Source organism: Xenopus tropicalis, chromosome 7 (genome assembly GCF_000004195.4).
Source record: "Xenopus tropicalis strain Nigerian chromosome 7, UCB_Xtro_10.0, whole genome shotgun sequence".
NCBI classification, from domain to species: domain Eukaryota; kingdom Metazoa; phylum Chordata; class Amphibia; order Anura; family Pipidae; genus Xenopus; species Xenopus tropicalis.
The window spans coordinates 95,066,614-95,093,124 of record NC_030683.2 but is presented as its reverse complement, the minus strand read 5'-3'; the positions used below and the strand labels follow the sequence as shown (position 1 = coordinate 95,093,124).

At 39.4% G+C, this 26,511-nt stretch overlaps 1 protein-coding gene across 8 annotated transcripts in view; it reads left to right on the top strand.

Annotated features, from left to right (window-relative positions):
* The window catches only part of kazn (kazrin, periplakin interacting protein), a 218,017-nt gene that overhangs the window by 168,096 nt on the left and 23,410 nt on the right, over positions 1 to 26,511 (top strand). For 6 of the 8 annotated variants that reach the window (XM_031904690.1, XM_018095205.2, XM_018095206.2 and 3 more), the window contains 3 exons: positions 1,713 to 1,849; positions 16,079 to 16,249; positions 19,596 to 19,679. In XM_031904690.1, the coding sequence (XP_031760550.1) occupies positions 1,713 to 1,849; positions 16,079 to 16,249; positions 19,596 to 19,679 (392 nt within the window). 8 annotated transcript variants of the gene reach the window in all.

Genomic DNA, 26,511 nt, shown 5'->3' with positions numbered 1-26,511 from the left:
GCAGCACTTACGATTCAAAGGGGAATAAATGAGTAAATGTTGGGAAGTAGCATTTTGGCTGCCACAGGGAGCATCTATTTTAAATAACATGTAAGTGATAGCCCTCAGCGAGGGGAAGAGTTTGCCGCAGCTCAACCAGGAGAAAATGCTTTTTTAGGATTGAGTCCTCTCCACAATCCCCACATAACCATAGACAATGGGAGTTGGAGAGTACTACTGGGAAGTCTTTGTCTGTTATCCAGAATGCTCGTGACCTGGGGTCTTCCAGATAAGGGATCTTTTTGTAGTTTAGATCAGTGCTGTCCAACTTCTACGGTGCCGAGGGCCGGAATTTCTCTAGCATACATAGTGGAGGGCCGCTAATGGAAGCCAGTTTTGACCACTCCCCTTTTTGAAACCACACCCACTTCAAACCACACCTATTTTATCACAATGGTGGTAGCACAGCAAAATCCCAAATGCTTGGTCCTTACTGTGGGGATATCAACCATCATTCATATCTGAAAAAATTATGTCATATTAAGATATACCCTTAAATTCCATATGCCTCCTCCTCCCCTGTGGATAGCAAAGCAACCCCCAGTACATAATTACACACCTTTGGGACCATTTAATGGCTATTTCCAACTGCTAACAAACTCCCACAACAAACCCCTGCCAGGTTCACCTCCCACAAGCAGCATAGGGCAGACAGAGTATGGCACACACAGGCAGCACTCTGCCTGTCCTATGCTGTCTGTGTGTGCCATACTCTGCCTGTCCTACCCTGCCTGTGTGTGCCATACTCTGCCTGCCCTACCCTGACTCTGTGTGCCATACTCTGCCTGCCCTACCCTTCCTGTGTGTGCCATACCCTCCCTGACCTATGCTGGCTGTATGTGCCATACTCTGCCTACAGTACCTATGTCTGAGGTGTGAAGAAGTGAACAATGGGAGTGATTACAGCCTGAGCCTGAGGTGTGAACAATGCAGGGGTTGAACAATGCAGGTATTAAAAGGTGTGAAAAACACTGGGGATTACATTTTTAAACAATACAGAGGGATTACAGCCTGAATCTGAGGTGAGAACCATGCAGGGGGCCAGTTAATCTCTGTACTGATACCATTTAAAGCTTACTCAAAGGTAAGCCATCAAAGCAGCCAGACAGGTGGGGGGGCACACAGAGGGGGGTCGGGGGCCGCCAGTTGGACAGCACTGGTTTAGATCATAGTGCTTTAAGTTTACTAGAGAATTATTTAAACATTAACTAAATCCAATAGGATTGTTTTGCATTGAATAGGGATTAGTTATATCTTAGTTTGGGTCAAGTACAAGGTTCTGTTTTAATATTACAGAGAAAAAGGAAATTTGTAAAAATTAGAATCATTCGTTTAAAATGGAGCCTATGGGAGATGGCCTTTCCGTAATTTGGAACTTTATGGAAAACGGGTTTCCGGATAATGGATCCTATACATGTACCAAAATATAGCTGTATTCATCCTTGGTAGAGCTGAACTCTTAAATGCTTTGCCCCTTTAAAGGTGACATATAGAGTTTTAAAAACTCACCGTTGTGTTTGCAATGTGAAAGTTTCACATTAGACAAGTATGTACTTCCATTAAATTCCCTTTATTTTGTTGCCACAAAAATGCAGTTTGTTATAAAAGGAATGGGCAAGCACTGTTATCAAAGTCAGATATTTTTATTCTGAATATCCCCTTTTTTTGTGCAGCTATGAAAGCAGATCGAAAGAGGTTAAAGACAGAGAAAACGGACCTGGTCAGCCAAATGGAACAGTTATATACAACCCTTGAAAGTCGGGAAGAACAGCTGCGGGACTTTATCAGGAATTATGAGCAGCATAGAAAGGTGAGGGTAAAAATTGTTTTTAGCTAGAGAATATCTGCTTTTCAAACAGTCGTTCTGCTGCTGTGTGGGCTTTCTTGCAAATATTAAGGAGCGGCATGAACCCCACCAGTTGCGAGAGTGGTAGAATCAAATCAGGGATGTTTTGTCCTGAGAACCTGAATATGACGTTTAGTAACCTGCAGTGTGGAGTGAATGCAAACTAATGTTTCTCATGCTGCCCACTGAACAGAAGCCCAGAGCCAATGCACCACTGTCACAAAGGGGCCATTGTTAGACATTTGTTCCTCTGATTTGCAGACATGTCCACTACTTTTAGATCTAATCAGAGATGTTGTATAGAAGCATTACTGGCTTAGCAAAAGGTATGTCTGTAGAACAAAATGTCCTGCTTGGAATCAGCTTGGCTCTCCATAATGCAGCTTCTCACTGTAAATGGCAAAATATTTTAGGTCTCTATAGAAACCATAACATTGAAATTATGTCTATAGCTAGCTCTGGTTTGCAACACCAAGGCTTATTACGTACAAAATGGTCCTGTTCATTGTGTATTACTTGCTCTTAAAGGAGAACTAAACCATAAATTATGTGGCTAGAATTGCTATATTTTATATACTGAACTTATTTAACCAGCCTAAAGGAGTCACATCTCCTATAGTAATAATGATCCAGTAGTTTAAAAGTTGTCACAGGGGGTTGCCATTCTGGAATCTGTTAAGAAGTGTCTGTGACACTCACATGCTCAGTGTGCTCTTAGTAGCTGTTGAGAAGCTAAGGTTAGAGGTCGTAGCAAGTTATCAAGCAGAAAATAAGATTTGTCGGTCATAGAAGGTGATGCTACAGGGCTGATTATTAGATTCTGATCCTATTTGCATTGGTTTCAGATGCTAATTGTATTGGTTGCAGAGCTGCCATGCAGTAATACTCTGTATTATTAACTAATCGGCCTTGTGACATTTGTTTTTTGTATATACAGTATATTGTGAGTCGGTCCCTAAGCTCATAATATGCAACATTTCTAGCCACCTTCTTTAATTAAGCTTTAGTTCTCCCTTACGGTAGCCTCTTTAGAATGAGTTGGCCGCTTATTGGCCCATGCATGGGGCCCTCCAGAAGCCCTGGCCAACTGATTTAATGATCAAATACCATCTATTGCAGACTTAGAACAAATGGTTGCCCTAAGACAGGGGTAGGGAAGCTATGGCTCGGAAACCAGATGTGGCTCTTTTGATGGCTGCATCTGGCTCGCTGCCAAATCTTTAATAAAAAAAAAAATAATGGGGGGCATGGCCTGCGCTCGGTGAATAGAAGACGTGTTCTAAGCCTTAGAACACGTCTTCTATTCGCCGAGCGCAGGCCATGCCCTCCTCCGCATCACATCCGCATCAGGCATCCTTGGGACCCACTCTACCTTGCCCCGCAGCATCTGCAGCCAAACATATTGTATGGCTCTCACGGAATTACATTTTAAAATATGTGGGGTTTATGGCTCTCTCAGCCAAAAAGGTTCCCGACCCCTGCCCTAAGACATCCGTTGTATTTTTTTTTTTTTTTCTTCGGGGGGGGTTGCAATACATTTTTCTTTTATCAGTAGTAGTGTTAACTGCTTTATTAAGTCAGGAGCTTTTAACCTTGACATAAAATGTAGACTTAATGTTTGATAAGGCTTCACTACATTTAAATACCCGTGCCAAAAATTCTGCAGACTCCAGATGTTCGCCACTTCATCAAGGTATTGACACCCTCAGATCCTTGTTTTAGAAAAAGGAAGTATTTACAGGGCGTTCATATAGACACAGATGAATTCTGCACATTTTCAGGAAATAAAGAACAGAGGAGAAGGCAGGATTGTGCTAAACTCTAACTGGTATGAAAGAGACATGGTGTTGAATCCCTTCCTATTACCATGTATCTGGTGAAACTGATCTGCCTTTGTGTTGATAATGTGCCTTTTGTAAAGTAGATTTTTATGTTTGTCTTTTGTGCTTGGTGTATTTTTTAGCTCACAGGTAGCTAATAAGGGCAAGATATGAGTAAAACCAACATCAAACTGCCAGAGAGATGAGAAAATGAGATACAGTTTTGTGGTAGATGTAAGCATTTTAACAGTTACTCCTGCAGCTGGAACAATAAAATTACTTTGACAGTTATTGTTCCGATCATTTCAGGCAGTGTGTATGTTGTTAGTGCGAGAAAATGTAGTAATAGAGCAACGTTATTATGCTCCAGTTCTCATAATAAATAGCAACCAAACAGCAGGTAACCTTTCCTGGTCTGCTCTTTAAAAGCAAAGGTCTTTGGTCTCAGGGGTGCTGCTGCATTGGGCTGCTGTCTGTTACTAGATCTGGTGCAAACTTTGCATCTGTTCTATTACCCCTGTTAATTTTCTCTGTCTAGACACTGCCTGACAGGTGGATAGGGACTTTACAATAGATGCAAGGAAGGGATGAAAGGACTGATTTACGAACGTACTGTAGGTGATGCAATCACTTCTCCTCCTGAAAAACAGTCACATGGCCTCATCTTCTGTATTTTGCAGGGTTAGTATTTTTATACTTGTAGTGTAAGGAGTGGTCAAGGGATGCCAACTGTGGCAAGCCCCCTCATCCACATGAGTACTGTGGCACCCCATTAGAAATTGCTCTAAAATGCTGCTTTTACCCATCACCAAATGCAAGATATCATTATAGCACCTCTTGAAGGATTCAGATTCAGCAAGTCCCTTAGTGATTTCCCAAACCCTTAAGCCGGCCACACACACACTGATATTATCGTACGAAACCTCGTTTCATGTGATATTTGGTGCGTATATGGCGGCTCGAAGAGGCGACCGATATCACAAAGGTCGATTGGCCAGGTTAAAAGATTTTGATATGGTGCAATTGAAGGCACCCAAGCAAAATCTACGTTTAGGGCTGAATCTGCAGGTAGAAGTTGAATTTCTATTGTTTCTACCTCCATATCTGACGATTCAGCCCTGAATGTCGGTGGAGGGTGGGAACGATCTTTTGTGCGCAGCCCCTCATTCAGCTGGCTTATATGCAGGCTGAAAAATATAAAAATATCTAAATGTCACTGGTTAACCACTTTTATTTTTGTTTTACCTTTTAGGACTTTGCAAATTTACTGCGTTGAAGTGCAAGGGCATTATTTTGTGCCAATGCAATGTTTTTTTGTTTGTTTTTTATTGCTTTCATGTATACTAATTATAATGAAAATGTATATATTTTCTATATGCTGCATGCTGGTAGATATGTCTACTAGGTGTTTTCTTTTAATAATCAGAAGCTTTACTTTAACATTTAATTAATTAACTATTCAGCCTAACTGGTTTTGTGCTGCTTAGCCATTTAAAGATACCTGATACGGTAAGCAGCACAGAATAAGTAAACACTGAAGAATGTATCCATAGGGAATGAAAATTACCAGTCGTATTCTCCTGGGGACAAATTACATGCTACAGTACATTTAGCCAGAAAGTATGGCTTAAAAACAATGAGAACAAAATTCCACTTCAAAGAGTCTGACAAGTCTTGTTTTCCTGTACCTCCCATGCCAATGTACAACCCTCTGTCAATAAAGAAGTCATTATAAAAGTGTTTGTCACTGCTTCTTTTTCAAAGGGAACAAACCATGAAATTGTTGTTGCTTTCCTCATATACAGTTGTAGTCTCCTGCATTTCCATTTGTATTGCACTGCCATAATTTGCTACAAGTATATGGTTGCTGCACACCTTTTTTAGTGATAATAATAATGATGTGTCATATTGGCACCAATTTTGAATATCCACAATGGAAGATGATTGGTAACAATTCCTTCTGCATCTGGGAATGTATGGAGAAACTTAGTGACTCAGTGTGTGTGATATTTCCCTGGTGTGGCATTAGCTCAGTGTTTAGGAAATTGTTTTACTGCAGGGGAGCAAAGGTGTAAATAAAGGAGGGCACACAAGTGCCTTCAAAAAGAACACAGTAAATTTAAGCACCCAGTACCATACCGTATCACACACAAACAAAAAAATAACTTTTAGGGTGGAGACACACAGAGCTACTAGTAGCAGCTAATTTTTCATGGCTACTAAACCCCAGAAAATACCCTGCCATAGACAATACTGAGAACTGCCTCTTCTAAAACACATGTAGAAACAATTATCAGTAAATGATCAGCATTGTCTATTTTAGTAGCCACGACAATAGCTGCTACTAGTGCCTCCATGTGCCTTTAGTATGTTATAGAATGTCCTATTCCTACATCATTGCAGTTGGTCTTCATTATTATTTTTTTTATTTTTTTTTTTTAATTGTTTGCCTTTCTTTTCTGCCTCATTCTAGTATTCAGACGGAGGTCCCTGACACTAGCAGACAAACTATTGCTCTTTGAGACTATAATTTTATTGTTATTTTATTTCTTTTCTTGTTCAATCCTTCACCTCTTTATATTCCAGTCTCTCATTCAAATCGCTGCCTGGTGCAGAACAAAAAGCTAAATAAAAACCATAAAAAATGAAGGCCAAAGGCAAATTGTCTACACTGTATTCTGAGACAAAGGTGAATAGGACAAAGGTGAACTACCCCTTTAACATGCTGCACTAATTATCTCTATCCCAGTCCTGGATGTCAAGTTGGCTTAGCTATATGGGGGCATTAAAATTCCCATGTAACAGCCCAAAATATTGTATTGTCTTTAGTTCAGATGATAGTGACAACACAAGACTATAATCTGCTTTTATCTACTCCAGGGGCACAGTAGGGAGAGTGTTTGTATACTGCACTTCCTTTATTAAATGGAGCAAATCAACTTACTTTTATTTGAAAAAATATTACATTAGTTCCTCAGAAGAGCCGCCTAGAGACATTTGCCTTAAGGGAGAAACATTATTTATGTATATTTTTTCTTGATGTTGCATGCTGAAAAGTTCACAAATCTGATTATTTCCTGAGCAATAAAAATGCTTTTTATCAAAGTTAGACACTTCTCCTTTAAAGAGCTATAGTACTTCTGCTTTTCTCTAATAATGACTTGCTAAATGCGCAATTACTTGCAAATGTATGTCTGTGAACGCCTAAATATTTTACAGTTTGCCATATGTTCACATTTATAACCCAAGAGGGTACTGTACATTTTTAATGTAGTTAGTTGCTATGGGTAGCGAGAGCCTGAAAAGCAATAAAATAGCCTGTTAGGGCATTATCCTTGTTTACCCCTTCCTTCTCATGTGTGTAAGTGTTTTTTGTCAGGGAGGACTTTTCAGAACTAGCACTGTCGCCGTTGATGATTTCTCGGTGCAGTGGTTTTTAAAAGGAAAAATAGTAGAAACTGGTTGGCTTTGTTGTGAATTTGTTATCACTTTGGCACAAGTTAGGGGTATTAGCACAATTGTTGCCTGGGTTTTTAGATGTAATTTATTTAGAAATGAAGTGGGGCAGAACTTGCTGCTGATGTATCTGACATACCCAGCACCCTTTTGGTTCAATAGGGAATTGCGTCCGACTGTGTACCTCATGAATCATGTACGTTCTGCTGAAAGCATATGGTTTGGATCTCTGCTTTGAGGGATTTTTAAATGGCCGGGGCATTATTTTACTCCTTTTTAGAGAGGATTGAGTTTTTTTATAGAGTTCCAGCCAATTAAAAATTGTCTATCTGTATTCTCTATGAAGGCTACATCTTTATAGTGATATTAAGGAATAATAGGGATATTAACTCAACCTTTATTACTTTTGTAATCAATTTTATTGGAATTCCACGTGAAAGACCAATACAAAGTGGGGTACAGGTGAGAAGTGGAAGGAAAATCATACATGATTCCAAACATTTTTTACAAATAAATAACTGCAAAGTGGGGTGTGCGTAATTATTCAGCCCCCTTTGGTCTGAGTGCAGTCAGTTGCCCATAGACATTGCCTGATGAGTGCTAATGACTAAATAGAGTGCACCTGTGTGTAATCTAATGTCAGTACAAATACAGCTGCTCTGTGACGGCCTCAGAGCTTGTCTAAGAGAATATTGGGAGCAACAACACCATGAAGTCCAAAGAACACACCAGACAGGTCAGGGATAAAGTTATTGAGAAATTTAAAGCAGGCTTAGGCTACAAAAAGGTTTCCAAAGCCTTGAACATCCCACGGAGCACTGTTCCACCAATCATTCAGAAATAGAAGGAGTATGGCGCAACTGTAACCCTACCAAGGCAAGGCCGTCCCCCTAAACTCACAGGCCGAACAAGGAGAGCGCTGATCAGAAATGCAGCCAAGAGGCCCATGCTGACTCTGGGGGAGCTGCAGAGATCTACAGCTCAGGTGGAGGAATCTGTCCATAGGCAACTATTAGTCGGGCACTGCACAAAGTTGGCCTTTATGGAAGAGTGGCAAGAAGAAAGCCATTGTTAACAGAAAACCATAAGAAGTCCCGTTTGCAGTTTGCCATAAGCCATGTGGGGGACACTGCAAACATGTGGAAGAAGGTGCTCTGGTCAGATGAGACCAAAATGGAACTTTTTGGCCAAAATGCAAAACGCTATGTGTGGCGGAAAACTAACACTGCACATCACTCTGAACACACCATCCCCACTGTCACATAAGGGGGGGCAGCATCATGCTCTGGGGGTGCTTCTCTTCAGCAGGGACAGGAAAGCTGGTCAGAGTTGATGGGAAGATGGATGGAGCCAAATACAGGGCAATCTTGGAAGAAAACCTCTTGGAGTCTGCAAAAGACTTGAGACTGGGGCAGAGGTTCACCTTCCAGCAGGACAACGACCCTAAACATAAAGCCAAGGCAACAATGGAATGGTTTAAAACAAAACATATCCATGTGTTAGAATGGCCCAGTCACAGTCCAGATCTAAATCCAATGGAGAATCTGTGGCAAGATCTGAAAACTGCTGTTCCCATCTAATCTGACTCAGCTGGAGCTGTTTTGCAAAGAAGAATGGGCAAGGATTTCAGTCTCTAGATGTGCAAAGCTGGTAGAGACATACCCTAAAAGACTGGCAGCTGTAATTGCAGCAAAAGGTGGTTCTACAAAGTATTGACTCAGGGGGCTGAATAATTACACACACCCCACTTTGCACTTATTTATTTGTAACAAATGTTTGGAATCATGTATGATTTTCCTTCCACTTCTCACGTGTACCCCACTTTGTATTGGTCTTTCACGTGGAATTCCAATAAAATTGATTCATGTTTGTGGCTGTAATGTGACAAAATGGGGAAAAGTTCAAGGGGGCCGAATACTTTTGCAAGCCACTGTATATGCTTTGCACATGAATTGTCAGGTCTGCATTGAATGTACAAGTGCTTTATACAGTTTTATTAGCTTCCCTCTTAAAATTAATTCATATTAAAAAATGTTTTTTTTATTACATTTAAATGGGATGTGAAAAAGAAAATCAATACTTGCTCTTCCGTTTTCATTTTGTATTTTGATCAATTTAAAATGATACTTGACTATAAGAGGGAGACTTAGAAACCCGCCCCGGACTCAAGGGAAGTAGTTCCTTTTGCAGCTGAAATCCCCCAGGGACTGGGGGGGGAATTGGGTTCGTTTAATTTATTCCTCAGACAAACCGCCCGGAAACCCACAGAAAGAGATGCTGAGTTAAGTCCCTTTAGAAGTGTAAAATGCTAATATATTTTAAGCCATTTAATGTGTAAAATGGAAAAGTGCTCAGAAGAGCATACAGAGCCGATTCCCTTACTTTGAGTTTACATCCATTTTAATGTAAGAACATAGTTTTTTGGGGGTTTTTTTTTTGGTTTTTTTTTTGTTTTTTTTCTAACCTTTCTATACCTCAAGCTGCCCTAAATCCCCATGCCTACTTTCTAAAAACCTAAATAGTGTGTCTGCCATAAATGACAGCTGGTAGCTATAGGGATTTGTAATATCATAATTTACATGCAGAATAAGCTTAATTTTATGAATTACACCAGTGATGAGTTATAGTAGCCATCCAGATAAGTATTAATGACTAGTACAGTGTTTAGTGGGGAGCTGGCAGCTGTAGTCCAACGTTATCATGAGGGCTGCTACTTGCCCCTGCATAACACGGATCAGTGGAAAGGCACAGAGCTTTATCATTGGGTTCAGAGCTGCTGTTACATTCAGCAAAAAAAATTGCAACAGAAGCATGCACTTCTTAACTTTTTTACTTATATAAGCATAAAGCTTTTTGCTATTAAGCAGTTGGAATTAAATTCCCTTGTGTCTCTTGTGATAGAATTTGCTGTTGTAATGCTGGGTAATCTGATCATCTCTACGGTGGATCTTTGTTTTCAGAAATAGGTACAGTGTCATGATTAATGAAGCACTTGGAAGTAAGCAGAAGTAATCTGCGTTCAGCACAAACCGCTGCTCTTTCCATGGCTCTGACAATGCCAATTATTTCTGCCTGTGCTCACAGAAACCAGAAGATTGCAACTGCCCACACTGAGAAATAATTGCAGCAGGGAAGCTATGCAATGTGTTCTTTATGGACTTACAGTGCCTTTTAGCCTTCTCGGTATACTCGGTATCATTGCTTTGCAGCTTTCTCGGGTTTATTCTCTTGTGGGACCACCAGTTCCTTGTGACTGCATTGCTGAGGTCAAGCACTGGAATGTGGAAGGCAAATCAAGAAATAAAATCAGCAGATGGCTTGCGTAAGGTCGCCGGTTCATACGAAACAAGTATGAGATACTTTCACTTTTGTGCTACATTCCATCAGCTTTTTTTTATGAGGAGAATTTACTGGGCATCTGGGTTTCATGACATGCTGCTGAAAATCCCAAGAACCTTTGTCAGTCACAACTCTAAGTAGTAACAGGAGCCTGATTGTGAAAAGCAACTTATGAAATAAGCCTGCAGTCTCTAGTGTCCCTGGTACATCATATGAAATGCAGAAGAGAACAGTACATTTATAACCACTGACTTTCCCTGAGCAGTCCTTTCCCATCATCTTCTGCTAATACCACTACTACAACTGTGTGTGGGTATTCATTGGTTATACCTGGTAGTTAGACTCCCCCAATATTTTCTAACTTTTGGTTTATATTTTATTCTGGATAAAATATAAGCTTCCCTACATGGTTACAGTTTTGAAAAAAAAAAAGCTGGCATCTGCTCTATCTCTTGAGCAGAGATGCCAAACCCTTTCAATAGTGGATTCAGAACTGACTTTGCAGTGTACATGCGGGTACTTTCCCCAGTGCTGAAAGATCTTGCACCACCCCAGATCAGAAACTTTTTTTCACCTTTTTTTTTTTTTAATGGGTCAGGCAAGGCCACCACTCCCTGTCTGACTTATTTCTGAATTAATTGTCTTTTAAGGGGCTATTCCCAACATACGTTGCTCAGTGTATTGATTTACTCCAGTGAAGCAAAGCAATGGAAAATTCACTAAAAAACTGAATGGTCAGACATTTTTTGGTAATGTGTACAGTGCTTCACCAGCATAATCGGGAAAACTCTACAAAGTTACTAATTGATGGAATTCGGTCCGGTAAGGCTAGTCTGTTGGTATCCTAGCTGTAGTCCCCCTGATTTAAAGGCCATGGACTACTGGTCTCCTTGTCACATATATGATGGGAGTACAGGTATGGGATCCCTTATCTGGAAACCCGTTATCCAGAAAGCTCCGAATTAGGGAAAGCCTGTCTCCCATAGACTCCATTTTAATCAAATAATTCAGAATTTTAAAACTGTTTCCTTTTTTCTCTGTAGTAATAAAACAGTACCTGTACTTGATCCCAACTGAGATATAATTACCCTTATTGCATGCAAAACCATCCTTTTGGGTTTAATGTTTTATTGATTTTTTGGTAGACTTAAGGTATGGAGATCCAAATTACGGAAAGACTCCTTATCCGGAATATCCTTGGTCCCGTGCATTCTGGATAACAAGTCCTATATCGGTACTAACCAAGGCAGGGGCGAACACTACAAAAGATGTTTTGTTGACAAGCCAGGCACTTAGCAATTCTCTTGCCACCATATTTTTAATTTTCTTTTATGATGGTGCAAAACTAAATAGAAATATCCACTAATTACCTGGTTTGTGGTTTATAAACATGTTTTTTTAGGGCAACAAATTAATTTCTCCTTTTCTGCGCTATAGTTTGCAGATCAGCTCTTCCATTGCCCTTCATCTCCCCAAGCCCCGCTCTCATTCCTGTCACTCCACATTTGATGCATCAACCTGTTCAGGCTGGAACTCACAGTTCATATATGACCAGAGGGGCACGAAACTGTCATGTGTTGTGCTTTGGCCCCTGGTACCTCCCCCTGATTCTGGTGTTGTCCTTCATTATTTGTTGTGCTGACTGCTTTTTCCTGTGCTAGTTCTGATCTGATGGGCTTTGTCGCATCTATTATAACAGACATCTATTATGTTTTATAATAGACATCTCTTGTGTCCAAAACAAGTTAACAGAATATCAGCAGTACCACTGGATGACACCAGATATGTGACAAGCCACAGTCTCAGGCAATGTAACTGCACATTGAAACAGCATCATTGAGCTGTGTCATCTTAGTTTGTTTTGATTTTTTTCTTGCAACAGGCCACTCCAGGATTTGGTTTTGCAAACTCCCACTGCTGCACTTTTTTCTGCAACAATAGGTGCCCTGCCATTCTCTGGAACTTATAGTCTGTCGGGATGTACAGGACAGAAAAACTTTGGTGTGTTCCATCTGTTCCAAATAGTCTCTCCTGAGGTTCAATCTCTCAGCAGAAATCAAATTGTATCCCATTTGCCCCTCTTTTTTTTTGTGTTTATTTTGCCTTCATTTCTTTGTAGTGTAGTGTTCTGAATCAATACATACAGAAACAATGGATACTGTGTAACCAGTAACAAAACCATTTGCTAAGGATCACATAGTGTATTGCAGAAAAGTTCATTCCCTTTCCTTTCTGCCATTTAATGAAAGCAAGCTGAGTGGTGCTATAATGCAGTATACCCATGAGCTTGCTGTTACTGTACTTGCTGAAATTGAATGAGACCATAAAGTATCCCCACAGGCACAGCTGTACTAAATTGTTCACATGACATCTCAAATTTTAAAGCCTTTTCTCCCCAACAACAAACCTTGCTGAGTTTTGCCAATGTCAAGTAATGCATCATTGCTATATTCTCAGCTTTCTATTTGAGCCGAGCATATCTATCTATCCATAATATATAAATGACATATAGTGGCTCATCTCTAAATTTCTAGTAGCTGAGGTGAGCAGAGAACTTAGAGCCAGAGTATTTGGATCACTGCAGTCCGAGAGTGTGAAAGCACTGTACCCTGCCAGCTGGCTTAATCCACAGTCTACCTGGATTACTCTCTGATAAATCATCAGAATAAGGCAGCTCTGTGTGCTGTTTAGTAACTGATACATGTTTGTTCTGAGATGTTCCTTGTGCTGTTACCTATTTTAGCATCCCAATTTTCACCATATGGGTTTAATCCTAATCATATTTATGTAATGGCTAAACATATGTTTCTACACTACTTAGTAATGTTTAGTATCAAGCTGCTTGGAAATTTTTGTGGGCTGTTTGGAAAACAACAAATTCAAAATCACATTTTTCTATCTCTGCTTAGCTTGCTAAATGGTCTTTCTCTCTAAAGGTGGCCATACATGTAGCAATTGTGATCTTTCCTGCGACCATTGGTCATTTCCCCCATTGACGTTCAGGGCTGAATCTTCGAATATGAAGGGAGAAACAATGGGGATTCTACCTCCACCTGACAATTCAGCCCTAAGCACAGATTTTGCTTGGGTGTCTGATCAAAATCTTTTAACCAGCCTGATTGACAATGAAACGAATATACGCAGCCTTTGCAATATCTGTCGCCTCATCGATCCACCATACACGCCCCGAATATTGTACGGAACAAGGTTTAGTACGATAATATTGGTGCATGTATGGCCAGCTTAAAAGGCAGCCCTTAAACAATTTGCTCAGTTGTACCAGCTAAATGGTACCTAACCGACGGCAAAGTAGCCAGGGCTGTGTGTGGTTATAGTTTTTTCATCTAGGTCTTTTGTTTTCAGAGTTGTGTTTTAATGGAAACACTTTCACTTGCTAATAGTGATGAGTGAATCTGTCCCGTTGAAAAATTAGCAAAACCGCAAAAATTCTTGCTAATAGTACTAGAGCCTAAAGTTCATATATCGCACATGGTTTATTGTTGGTACTTTTTTTTTTTTTTGTTTGTTTAAATGTCATTGTTATACTGTTGTGAGCAAATGCAGAGAATAATTATTTTGTCTGAATGGACCCCCCATCCTTATCAAGTTCTTTGCTGCCCTGGAAAGTGACCGAGCAAGTCACAGGAATTTTGGTTGTTTAAGAAACTTGTAACGGCAATCTTTCCTTCCTTTTGGAAGCTTCAGAGTCTTGCTGTCTCAGGAGAGACATTCCATATAATACTGGTGAGGATGAGTGCAGATGGTTGGTTGGGCTGTGTGTATACACACTGTATTGACACAGACAAGCAAATGCATCTATATATAGATTGAGAATTCCCTTTATCTAAATAGAAGCATGTTGATATCTCGCTGTAATATAAGTCAATTGGCATGCCTAAATGTCGGGGTTTTATAAAGTGGCTACCAATGTTACCATTTGCCAAGGATGCATGAACATCAGATTGTAACACTAACTTTTCTATGTGCAGCGCATCTAATCTAATTGCTACCAGTGGAATGGCAATTTAACTGTATCTGCCCTGCCATGAAGGAGTTTACAACACTTGGGTAACACAGGTGTCATGAAGAGCAAAAGCTGTAACCCAGCCAACAGTTTAGCTCAACAAAAATAAGACACATGAGGGCTGATTCACTAAAGTGCGTTAAAACGTGCGCTATTTATAGGATGCGGTAAAATTTTTATTGCGTCTAAATTTTCGCGACTTTTACACGCGATACTGCATGCGTTATTTTAGTCTCAAAGACGGTACATGCGCGTATAAATAGTTGCCGCGTATAAATAGTTGCCGCGTATAAATAGTTGCCGCGTATAAATAGTCGCAGCATATAAATAGTCGCCACGTATAAATAGTTGCCGCGTATAAAAAGTTGTGCGAATAAACGCACGCCATGTTAGCCATATATATGCCAATACTTGCGGAAAATTACTGTACTGAAAACTACCATTTCCCTGCAAACTGGAGGCTGCATCACTCTAGGGCCAACACAGACTTGAATAAATAACACTGCAAAGTCCATATTTTATTGCCAAAAGTTGATTAACTGTACTTTTCTATAATTACCGCCTGCCCCAAGTAGGTGTTAATTTTTGCATAGACTAATGCGATATTTAGCGCGTCTAAGTGTTTGTGAATCATGCGTTATTGTTATTCCGGTGCGCAAATGAACGCGTGCGATGTGCGACTTAACGCACGCGGTAACACTATAGTGAATTGCGCGTTAATTTTCGCGTCTATATTAACCCAAAAAAGCGTGCGATAAAAATTAACGCACTTTAGTGAATCAGCCCTATGAGGTCTTTGGCATCCTCATGATATTTGTCAAGATTAGATGAGTTCTCCACTGTTTGATAAACCACAAAGGTAAATGCCAGCTGCAAGATGCCCGTGAGCCCTGCTTCTGTTAAATCACTAGTTGTGTTTTGTGGGCTGGGCATGTGAAAGGAAATTCATAGTATTGCACCTCTCTGGGAAGTCGGCACAATCATTTAGGAGGTTCACTCAGCCCCTTAATTAATAAGTCAATGTATCCTGCACACAGCCATCCAGTTGTGTTACATATGGTAACTTTCTGTGCTTCAGGCCTCGTTTACACTGGTAGTTTTGCTGATACGCCCACCATAGTTTGTATAAAGTAGTATATTCCATCTGCAGTTTTTGGATAAAGCTGTAGTTCAGCTTAACTGCCCTCCTCTTCAAACTGCATTGCATTGATCTATATGTAAAATACATTTTTTTTTAGTGAAGACCTGTAGCTGCACTATTGCCTTTTTTTAGGCTCCTTGGGAAACTATGAAAATATTTAGTTATATTTTAAATTATGTGTAGAAAATCTGGCACCTAGGTATACTAAACAGTCTAGGGGGAATAGCAGATTGGTTTGACTGTGACCTATTCCTGTCAGTCACTGTGTAAATGAGGAATTATTTCCCCTCTAAAAAATCTTCCCGGTTGTGTTAGGATATTGTCTCTGACCTTTTGCGTCCTCATTGTCCATTCATGTTATGTTTGTGATTAGCAGTCATTTCTCATTCTCTAATCACCTGCCCTTCTTCCAGGAGAGTGAAGATGCAGTAAAGGCTTTAGCGAAAGAGAAAGATGTTTTAGAAAGAGAAAAGTGGGAGCTGCGGCGCCAAGCCAAGGAAGCAACGGACCATGCAAGTTCTTTGCGGTCACAGCTGGATTTAAAGGACAACAGAATTAAGGAGCTTGAAGCTGAGCTTGCAATGGTAAGGAATAAAATGTATTAACTTTCAACCCCAAGCAGTTTAAAGGATCTAGCAGGGTTGGGTGGAATGAATAATGCCACCTCATTGTACAAAGTAACTACATTGATTTGCACATTTAGCAAAGGCACACACAATATCAAGTAACAGGATACACACAATCACTTTAGTGGGATCCATTACGCATACAGAGTCATGGTGATCCTCTGGCAGATAGTTGTTGTTTTTTTCTCAAAAGTAGGAAATGTGTTTTTCCTTCCTGTTAAAACGACAGTAATATCATATTTTCAAGATTAATATTTCGCAGGTGAGCTTGTCTGAATTAGCTTCCCATTAAATCTTACTGGATGGTGTCAGCGACTGACTGACTTCTGGGACAGTTAGAGAGGCTTGGTGAAGCATGTGTTCCTCCTACTGGTTAGAGCTAGGTATTGCAGCTAAAAGTAACATATTATCATGACACCATGACCAGAAAGACACAGGAAAACAGGATGCTTGTAAAAGGTTAAGCCCTGCACTGTGCACACTTATCCTGATCATCCTGTAAAGCTATTATTTATCTAAGCATTAAAATTAACAACGCAAACTAAATGTAGTACATGCTCTTGCATTTTTCTAGCTTTTCTTCCTCCACAAGTAAACACAGCCCTTATTATGTTCTACACATATCTCTCTGGGAGTGATAAGAACAGTTTTCCTTTCTCCCCAGTTTTAGGGTTTCATTTTCTTTGGTCACTGTGCTCCTTTGTAACCCACATACATAAGGTTACCAACATTCTTCTATGTGTTATTTACCTTTTTGTTTTGGGATCCCAACTAAGTCAAAATCATTATCTCTAAATAGTAGCGAAAATGGTGACAAATTGCTGGCGCAGTGTGTATATACTGCATGCATGTGATGGACCTGTGAAGAACATGTGCCCAGGCCTCTCTCCATTTATTCTTTGACTTTAAACTGTTACATTCTTTGTATCAAAATTTGTTTATAAAATGCTATTTAGTAGCTAAGCCAGAAATGAGCATCTGGTTTGACCAATTTATGTATTACTTTTTATCCTCTTCTAGAAGGTGTCCATAGAGGTCCATTCTTATAATAGAGGTAATGTGCTGAGACTGAATGCAAAACTGAATCCAAACCCTAACCTGCATATTATGCAGATATTATTATGCAGATCACTTCATCAAAATAAAAAAAAAATACAGATACAAATGGTCACAATCCATTATTCACTTGAAGAGTTCAAATTCAGTTTGGCTGAGTATTAAGAATTTGGCTAAATCATGGATTTGGTACAACTCTACATTGAAACGTCGTTGCCTGTTTTAAAGAGACAAAGTTTATCTGGCTCACTGTACAAGTTGTACCCATTAATCATGACAAGCTAATTCAGTGCTCACTTGGCACAATGTAAGCCACAGTTATTTAAACTTAATGCCCATCATGCAATGTATGGGGGGTGCAACACGTTTTTCTTAAAGTTTGTGGCACACAAGAAATTCTGATCACTGCTACATGTGTTTGCTATCAAACCTATGTGTATCATCTACCACTGACTGCAGTGAATTTAGCTAAGAGTCTGAATATGTCCTAGTGTGAATATTAAGGAAATAAGTGAATGTGCAGTGCTGCTTGTAGCAATTTTTATTTCTGTGTATGTAAAGTAACCGATGACCAGGTTAGTTATATATTTACTTTAGTAAATGGCTTAAGTTCAAGTCAGCTACAAGTAGTGTTTATCGCTACACACAAACCATGTTCCATAGGCCTGAGCATTTCATTCAGCTCATGTGTTCACAACTATGATTTCAGTATTGTTTATGATTTGGAGAAACAATGCATTTGAAGTAGGAACAGAAAAAAACTGTTATTTGTTTAGTCTAATATGACCTTCCTTATTAGCTGTTAAATTTATGGCAATCAAATTTAGTGGGAAAAAAGATAAAGTATTAAATTACTGTTTCTATTGTATAAAATTCTGCATTTCCCAGATTTCACTAACAGCCCAAATCTGCCAGGGGCTGCTGGGAGTTAAAATTCAACAAGAACCATGTGAGCTGTAGGGTGTATATCTTTCTGAATGTTTTCCTTTTTTTTAGGTGGGTTCCAGTTAAGAAACAATCTAGCTTTGCTAATTCATATTCTTTCACTTATACCAATTGCATGTTATTGCTTGGGAAGTCATGTTTTAATGACTAACAATAAGGTTTAATAAATATACTTTGTTTCTTTCCTTGTTAAAACTACAACAGACACATTTTAAGAAAAGACTCTTGACTTAAACTTCTGAACCCAGATGCTGGCAGGGAATCCAGGATTTCAAGTTTATTGGCCTTTTGTTTTAGTTTTTTTTTTTTTTTTTTTTTAAGCATTTTCAAATCCATTTAAATATTTTTACTTCTATCAGAATAAACCCACACACATTAGGCTGTCAGAAGAGAAAATGTTTAGAGAAGGTTTGGAAAAAAATGAATTCAGGTTTAAGACTGCTCAGCATGATTTCGTACTGTTAGCCTTCAGCTAAGTATATGTTTAGACCTATTCAAACCTTGGGAGAATGGCCCTTCAGCTTCCAGACATGTCACAGTGTTTGTCACCATAAATTACTCTGGGAAAATAGAATATATGCCTTTTTTTATTCCCTGCATGGTTACTAGAGGCTGCACTAGTTTCTTCCGTGAACTAAGCAGAGATGATCATATTGCTATTAACACTATAATCATCTTGCAAATATGTTTCTGTAATGGGTTTTTTTTTTCTAAAAAAGAAACAAAAAATCGCATTAAGCTTACCTTTCTATTAGTCTAACAGCGTGTGGCTTTTCACAAAAAGAGCTGTTCCCTCAAAATACCAAGAATTTATATTTATCTCACGCTGTACATGTTCAATCACTGCCCTGAATGGTTCATGGGAAAGTCTCTGGGTGATATAAACCATTCTCGGTTATTTGCCTTGGGGGATATCAGGTATTGGGCCCATGGATTGTTGATATTCAGCCAGTCAGCATTTGATGTTTGGATGCTGATTATTTTTTGTAACACCACTGTGCATATTATTATTTGGAGTACAATAGATCACCCTGATAACGTGGGCTGAGTTATTTCTGATATTGATTTTCAAATGCTTGTATTGCTTCCTACTTAAAGTTTTTGATAATACTCATGATGTTCTTACCTCACATTGTCTTGCATTTGTGCTTGTCTTTGTTAATACCTATAATTAATGAAACCCTTAAAGTTGACTCACATGATTGTTACTGCTCTTGTAAGCTTGTCTATGTAACTATTATTACTCTATAATCCAACTTGGATACTCTGGTTCGATTGTCATGGTTGTGACCTGTTTCTCCAGATAACAAAGTGCTTTGTCCAGAGAAGGGAATATCGTGTTTTTGATCACCTCTATGAGAAGGAGCACTTTTCAAGAGGGATAGCGGTAAGACTGACGCTCTTTGGGAAAACCATCTTGTTTTCCCAAATAATTGCTTCCTTTCTTTTTGTTAACATGTATAATGGGGTCCAACTGCTCGTATGCTAACATGCACCTTTCCTGGAGGAAATTCACATGATTCTTAACCCACTGGTGATTACCTGTTAAATAAATGGGACATAGAACACAAAGGGGAACATGCACTGCTGCCAACAAATAAAAAGACGTCTATATGGCTATATGGTATCTATTTTCTTCTGATCCATAATATTACAGCTTATAGCAATATATGTATACTCTAAATACTGGAAATCATCAATTGCATAATTATTTGTTTTGTGAATCAATGTAAAATTGGCACCAATGCATGTTCCCTGTTTGGATCCCCTAAGATATGATTTAGGTTAATCACTTACTACCTCTTTCCACTCTTGTCTTCTTTGTTCTGGTGTCCAGGATATGGCAGTCCTGTGTAAAACTTTTCTGTACATGTTTAATGGAGAAATGGAGATAAGTGTTGTCACCAAGTTGGTTCACCTGAGTCTTCTATGTAACGTCTTAAGGTCTGACAGCATGTACAGAAATACTGGCAAACTGTAGGCAGGGATTTCATTTTCACTGGGGTTCTTTGTATTTGAAATCTAAAACATTTTAACCCAAAAACATTATAGGTACCTTATACTGATGATGCACAAATTATGCACATAATACAATGTACATAGGTTTTCTTCAAACCAAATCAAAATTGTATTAAAGAGCTTTCAATTATTCTGCTAGGTTTTAAAGGTGTAACGCCTCATTGCACCCCTGCCTAACATTTTAGTGGCAAGCACAACTTCCCTTTATTTGCTACAGTTTTTAAAGGTAAAGGTATTCCACTGTTTTTATCATTGTTTTGACTTCCATGGCCACAGTGGTCTAAAGGTGTGTTGCAATGCTGGCCACACAAGTGTTCCATACAATTATTTGAGTATGATTTCCATACTGGATAGAAGTTTGTTCTGAAATCCGGCAGTTCAGCAGAATCGGCTTCTCTTCCCTCCCTCCCACCTTCAACAATATAAACAACAATATAAAGGTGGCTCTACCTCATGTAAACATAAAATCTCCTTCCATTCATCCATGGGTGTAAAGCCGGAGTCTCCAACCTTTTATACATATGAGCCACATTCAAATGGAAAAAGGGTTGGGGAGCAACACAATCATGAAAAAAGTTCTGGGGGTAACATATAAGCAATAATAAGCTAATTGGTAGCCTCATATTGGACTGACAGCCTACAGAAGGCTGTTTGTCATTACACAGGGTTTTTATGCAACTAAATTCAGGAATTCAAAAATAAGCACCTGCTTTAAGGCCCCTGGGAGCAACATCCAAGGGGTTGGGGAGCAACATGTTGCTCTTGAACCACTGGTTGGGGATCACTAGTGTAGGTGGCACCTGGTCTTCCCTTGTATGACCAACTTAAGTCTTTCATTACAGAAAAGTTAAAGTATACATACATTAAAACTTTATTCTGGCTGAAAAAATATACTACTGGACAGTAAACCCCCCCCCCCCCCCCTTCCCTTTGTAGCCATGTTTTCTGCACTAATATCCCTTTGGGCCTTTCTTTTGTATGTTCAGCCATATCACTTAATACAGAAGCACACAGAATTAAGTCTCACTTAAAATGGTTATTCAGCCACACCCCAAAATAGTTTTGTGAGGATATTTTCTCCCTTTGTCTTTCTGTATACAGCTCTCCTAGACATTAGCCTAGCTTTGTAAACATTGCAGCAAGGCTACTCTTCTGCATTCTTTCTACCATAGGACTTCAGCTCTGAATCTGACATAGGTTAGTGTATTGCAATCATAAGAATGCCTCAGGATGGAGCCTTTACAGCAGTGTTTTTGCTGTCCTGTTAGTGTCAACTGTTTCAGCCTCATACTACCCAAACCTATATCATCGCTCTCTCTGTAAACGGAATAACTCTTGATAATATAAATAAAAATAAGACTTTATAGTATTGCTTTATATACTTTAAAGCTGGCCAAAGGTATATTGAATCAGTAGAATTCTTAATGAATCTGATAAAAGTGAGTGTAGTACTGGCCAGACTGGGGATGACTTTGATGTAGTTGGCCAGCTTGTACATATATTGTAATATATGGACAAACAATCCCTGTTTTGCTTAAAGGAGAAGAAAAGGCTAAGTCACTTGGGGGTGCTAAAATGTTAGGCACCCCCAAGTGACTTTAATCGCTTACCTTGTACCCCAGGCTGGTGCCCCTGTTAGGAGAAAACAGCACCAGCCCGGGGTACCTGGAGCGATGCGCTTCCTCCTTCCGCCTTCGTTTCGCTGCGACTAACACAATAGGCGCATGCACAGTAGAGTGAAAAGCAGACTTCTCTGTTAAAGTTCCACTATTCACTCTACTGCGCATGCGCGCGCTCGCACAGCAGGAAGGAGGAAGCGCTGCAGGTACCCCAGGCTGGTGCTGTTCTCTCCGTACAGGGGCACCAGCCCGGGGTACAAGGTAAGCGATTAAAGTCACTTGGGGGTGCCTAACATTTTAGCACCCCCAAGTGACTTTGCCTTCCCTTCTCCTTTAAAAGGGAGGGTATTGCTTGGTAGCTTAATGCACAGAATGTCTTAATATCCTATAGCACAACTTTTCCTTTATTTTTGTTTTCTAATTCTTGATGATAACCAGATACCTAAGCCTGTATTGAGTGTTGTGGGGATCTCGCTGTGAGTTATTTAACAGCCCCTATACTGCAGGTAGCAGTAATGACTTTGTCACTTGTCATTTACCTTTCTCCCACCACTTGCCCACACAGTCAATAAGTGCTTTCACTAAGTTCTTCTTCAACAGCTGTAATTTTTCTCCTGCGGATGGCGAGGAACTCTTTCTATAATGTTGATCCGTGCATGGAGAATAATTAGTCTTCCTCCTGTCTGTTGCATTCATTTATCCTCCCCACAGCTTCCTTTTCTCTCCCACTCTCCTGATAAGGTTGAAAGGAGGGCGCTGCTGTACTTTCATATAAAGCGTCAATGATGTTACCCAGCTGGATCCACACTAACAGAATAACAGTCTGCAAATGATTCGCAGCAGATGTCCGTGAGTGCTTGCAGTCAGTCATTATGATTGGCAGCCGCTAAAAAATCTTTGCTTCCAGTGAAATCACTTCAGTATTAAAAATACTTTCCTATAAATCTTCCTTTTTACATTGGACTTCTACTTAATGTGATGCATTTACAGAATTACAATTAAATGCCTTCTCTATCCGCCCCATACATCTATGCCAGGGATGATGGGAATTGTAGTTAGACAGAATGACTGGTTGCACTCATGAGGCTTAAGATATACAGCGCTAAATGGAGGCTTTATTAGAAGTTGCTTGTCTGTCCCGTCACCTCCGTGATCAACGCCCAAGGGGATTGAGTGGTGAGCCTTGGTGTCTTCAGGTCAGAATTGGCACTGTGAGAAAATGTTTCATTCTAATTGGAAATCCCAAAGGCATCTTAAAAATAGTGGTCTAGATGGTGGGTCAATGAAAACTGAAAGCAGCATGTTGCAGTAGGCCTGGTAGGAGAGGGACCCTAACAAGTAGATGGCTTTGTAAAGTACAACTAAAGCTCTTAATAAAGATGCACCTATTTTATCCATATTAGGGGACAGAGCTATGCTTCAGCAAAACAATCATGTGAGGTTTATACTATTTTTTATTTGCACATGAGGATGCTGTTGCACAGATCTGCGCCCTTGTGTCCAAAGAATCAGGACAAATGCATCTGGATGTAAATGAGCCCTAATGTTTTCAGTGTAGCTATGGCCAGGTTACCTACTGCATTTCTGTCTAATGTCACAGCAGTGTTCTTATGGGAATATTTCTAATACCTTTGAGGCAGGATACTGAAACATGAATATTTTTAATGTTTAAAAATTTAATATGTTTAATTTAATATTAATAATATGATATACTCCTGTTCAATTATCTTCAACTTACGCTTCCTTGCTTGTTTTTTACTCACCAAATACTGAAGGGATCTTTGAAGCTTTATGAATGGTAAAGTAGCCATATATTTCACCCATGGTGTTCAGCCTGTTATTTCGCCAGCAGTAAGTGTGAAGACACACGGAACTACTAGTAGCAGCTACTTTTTCACGGCTACTAAACTCTGGAAAATACCCTGCCATAGACAATACTGAGAATTGCCTCTGCTAAAACACATGTAGAGACAGTTACAGGTATGGGACCCGTTACCCTGAAATCTATTATTATTTTTATTGTTATTATTGTTATTATTATTGTTATTATTATTATCCAGAAATTACCGAAAGGCCATCTCCCATAAACTCAATTCTAAGGAAATAGTTCACATTTTTAAAAAATATTTCCCTTTTCTCTGTAATAATAAAACAATGCCTTATACTTGATCCCAACTAAGATATAATTGATCCTTATTGGAGGCAAAACAATCCTATTGGGTTTATTTAATGTTTAAGTGCTTTATTAACAGACTTAAAGTATAGAGATTCAAATTACGGAAAGATCCCTTATCCAGAAAACCCCAGGTCCCGAGCATTCTGGATAACGGGTCCTATACCTGTATCAGTAAATGATCAGCATTGTCCATTTTAGTAGTCACAAGTAGCTGCTACTAGTAGCTCTGTGTGTCTTTACCCTAAATGTTTGTAATTGTAAGGTTTCACTACTTTGCACTATTGTTCACATGTATTTTGACCCAGACTTTAAATCCTGTTCAGCTTCTGTTTTATTAAATAGCTTACTGGGTTCTGCCATTTAATTTTGTAGGTAATCCATTTCTGCTAAATTATTGGCAAGATATTAAGTGAGAGGTGAATAACGCAGTTTTATATATACAGCCAATCACCCTTGACATTTAAACAAGTATTCATGTGAGAGTGGGTGTAAAAGTATGAATCATAGTCACATCTCTCAGAATTGATGTGCTGCATTCTTGCTAAAGCAGTAAATGGATCCCAGCATTACAGAACAATTAAGTGATCACACTTACTTTTGTACACAGAGCAGCAAAAGTTCTGAATAATGTATTTTGTATGATCTCTGGATATTGCAGACTCCTACTCACAGCTGCTCCAACTTTTCTATTTACCCTGTTCCTATCTGCCCAATGTTTACCACCCCCAAAACATTAGGTCATTTTGTCAGTTCATCTTTGGTTGACTTTTCCTTTTTTTTAAGCCACATGTACATTTATTGAGCAAGGACCAAAAGAGCACTAACTTTAAGTAAAAATATATTCTACACTGCTCCAATAATCGCCCTATCCTTCCCAGCGTTTATTATTTTACATGCTTTATTAGAAAATACCTTGTAAAAATGTAGCATCCGGTCATTTCAAATACAGCGATATGGCGATCCAGAAGGTGCAGAATCCACTATGCGATGATCGACATCTCCTCCTAGCCCGACTCCTTCCTATACAGAAGGAAGGCTAGCATCGATCAATCGCATAGTGTCGCATAGTGGATTCTGCAATTTCTTGAAATGACCAGAATGCAATGTTTTTACAAGGTATTTTCTAATAAAGCATTTAAAATAATAAACACTGGGAAGGATAGGGCAATTATTGGAGCAGGGTAGAATACATTTTTTACTTAAACATTTTTGTGTTACTTTTCCTTTAACATGACCCTATAATCTATACTTGATCTGACCACTGAGGTTTGGCCAAGATTGATTTCCAGCAATTCTAATGTTACATATTCCTTTTTGATGGATAAAAGGAGAACTCTTGCTATTATAAGCATAGTTACATAGGAGTTACATAGGAGTAGGGGAAACCAAAGGTTACCTGAAAGCAGATCAAATGTGTAGCGCTGGCTCTGTCTGAAAGCTCAGACTCCGTGCACTGAGATGGCACCTACACACCAATATTACAACTTTTGGTTCACAAATAAAATTCTAAATAGTAGAGTGAATTACTTGCTATGTAATTTAGAAATAAAAAGTACACCATAAACAACTAACATATAAAATATTTGTGTAGCTAATACACTATGCAGCAAATAATGTATTTGGCAGCCAGGAATAAAGGAAAGTCCTTGGGCTCTTTATTTGGTTTGTGAGAAGAACAGCTGAATGTAGCTGGTGAATTCCCCAAATTCCTTGAAGACTTAAATCTCCTTATGACGAAGACCTCTCGCTGCTGCTTTTTACCCTTTTGCGAAAGAACCAATAAGCTTGGGCTCACTAGTCATTTGCTCCAGCATCTCCTTCATACGTTTTGACATGTGCATTCTATAAATGTCTGACCTGAAACTGAAGGCTTTGCTCAGAGTGTCAGAGGGGAGGCCAGTTGCACTTCAGAAGTGATGGCTGGAATGACCTTTAGCCATCACTAATCTGAACTATACCCAGCAATTTTGATTCTGTCTGATGCACATTTGTCAGCAGAGATCCATATGGAGCCCTTTAGTCTTTTCAACTCTCCTGAGTTGAGGCAGACCGGTTGAAGGTGTAATTCTTAATATTTTTCTTTTATGATTATCTGTTTAATAGCGCAGTAGTTGAAGCTATAGCCTAATGATACCCAAACTCTAAAGCTGGCCATACACGTGGCGATCTGTGACATTTTGGCAGATGTGACAGATGTGCCACACACCATTCAGGGCTGAATCGGCAGGTAAGGAGGTATAAACAATAGGATTTCTACCTCCTTCTGCCGATTCAGCTCTGAAGGGAGATTTTGATCAGGCGCCTTCTATGGCGCCCGATCAAAATTTTCCAACTGGTCCGATCGGCGAGTCGGCCGATATCAGCAGCTTCCTGCGATATCGGTCGACTCGCCGACATACCATACA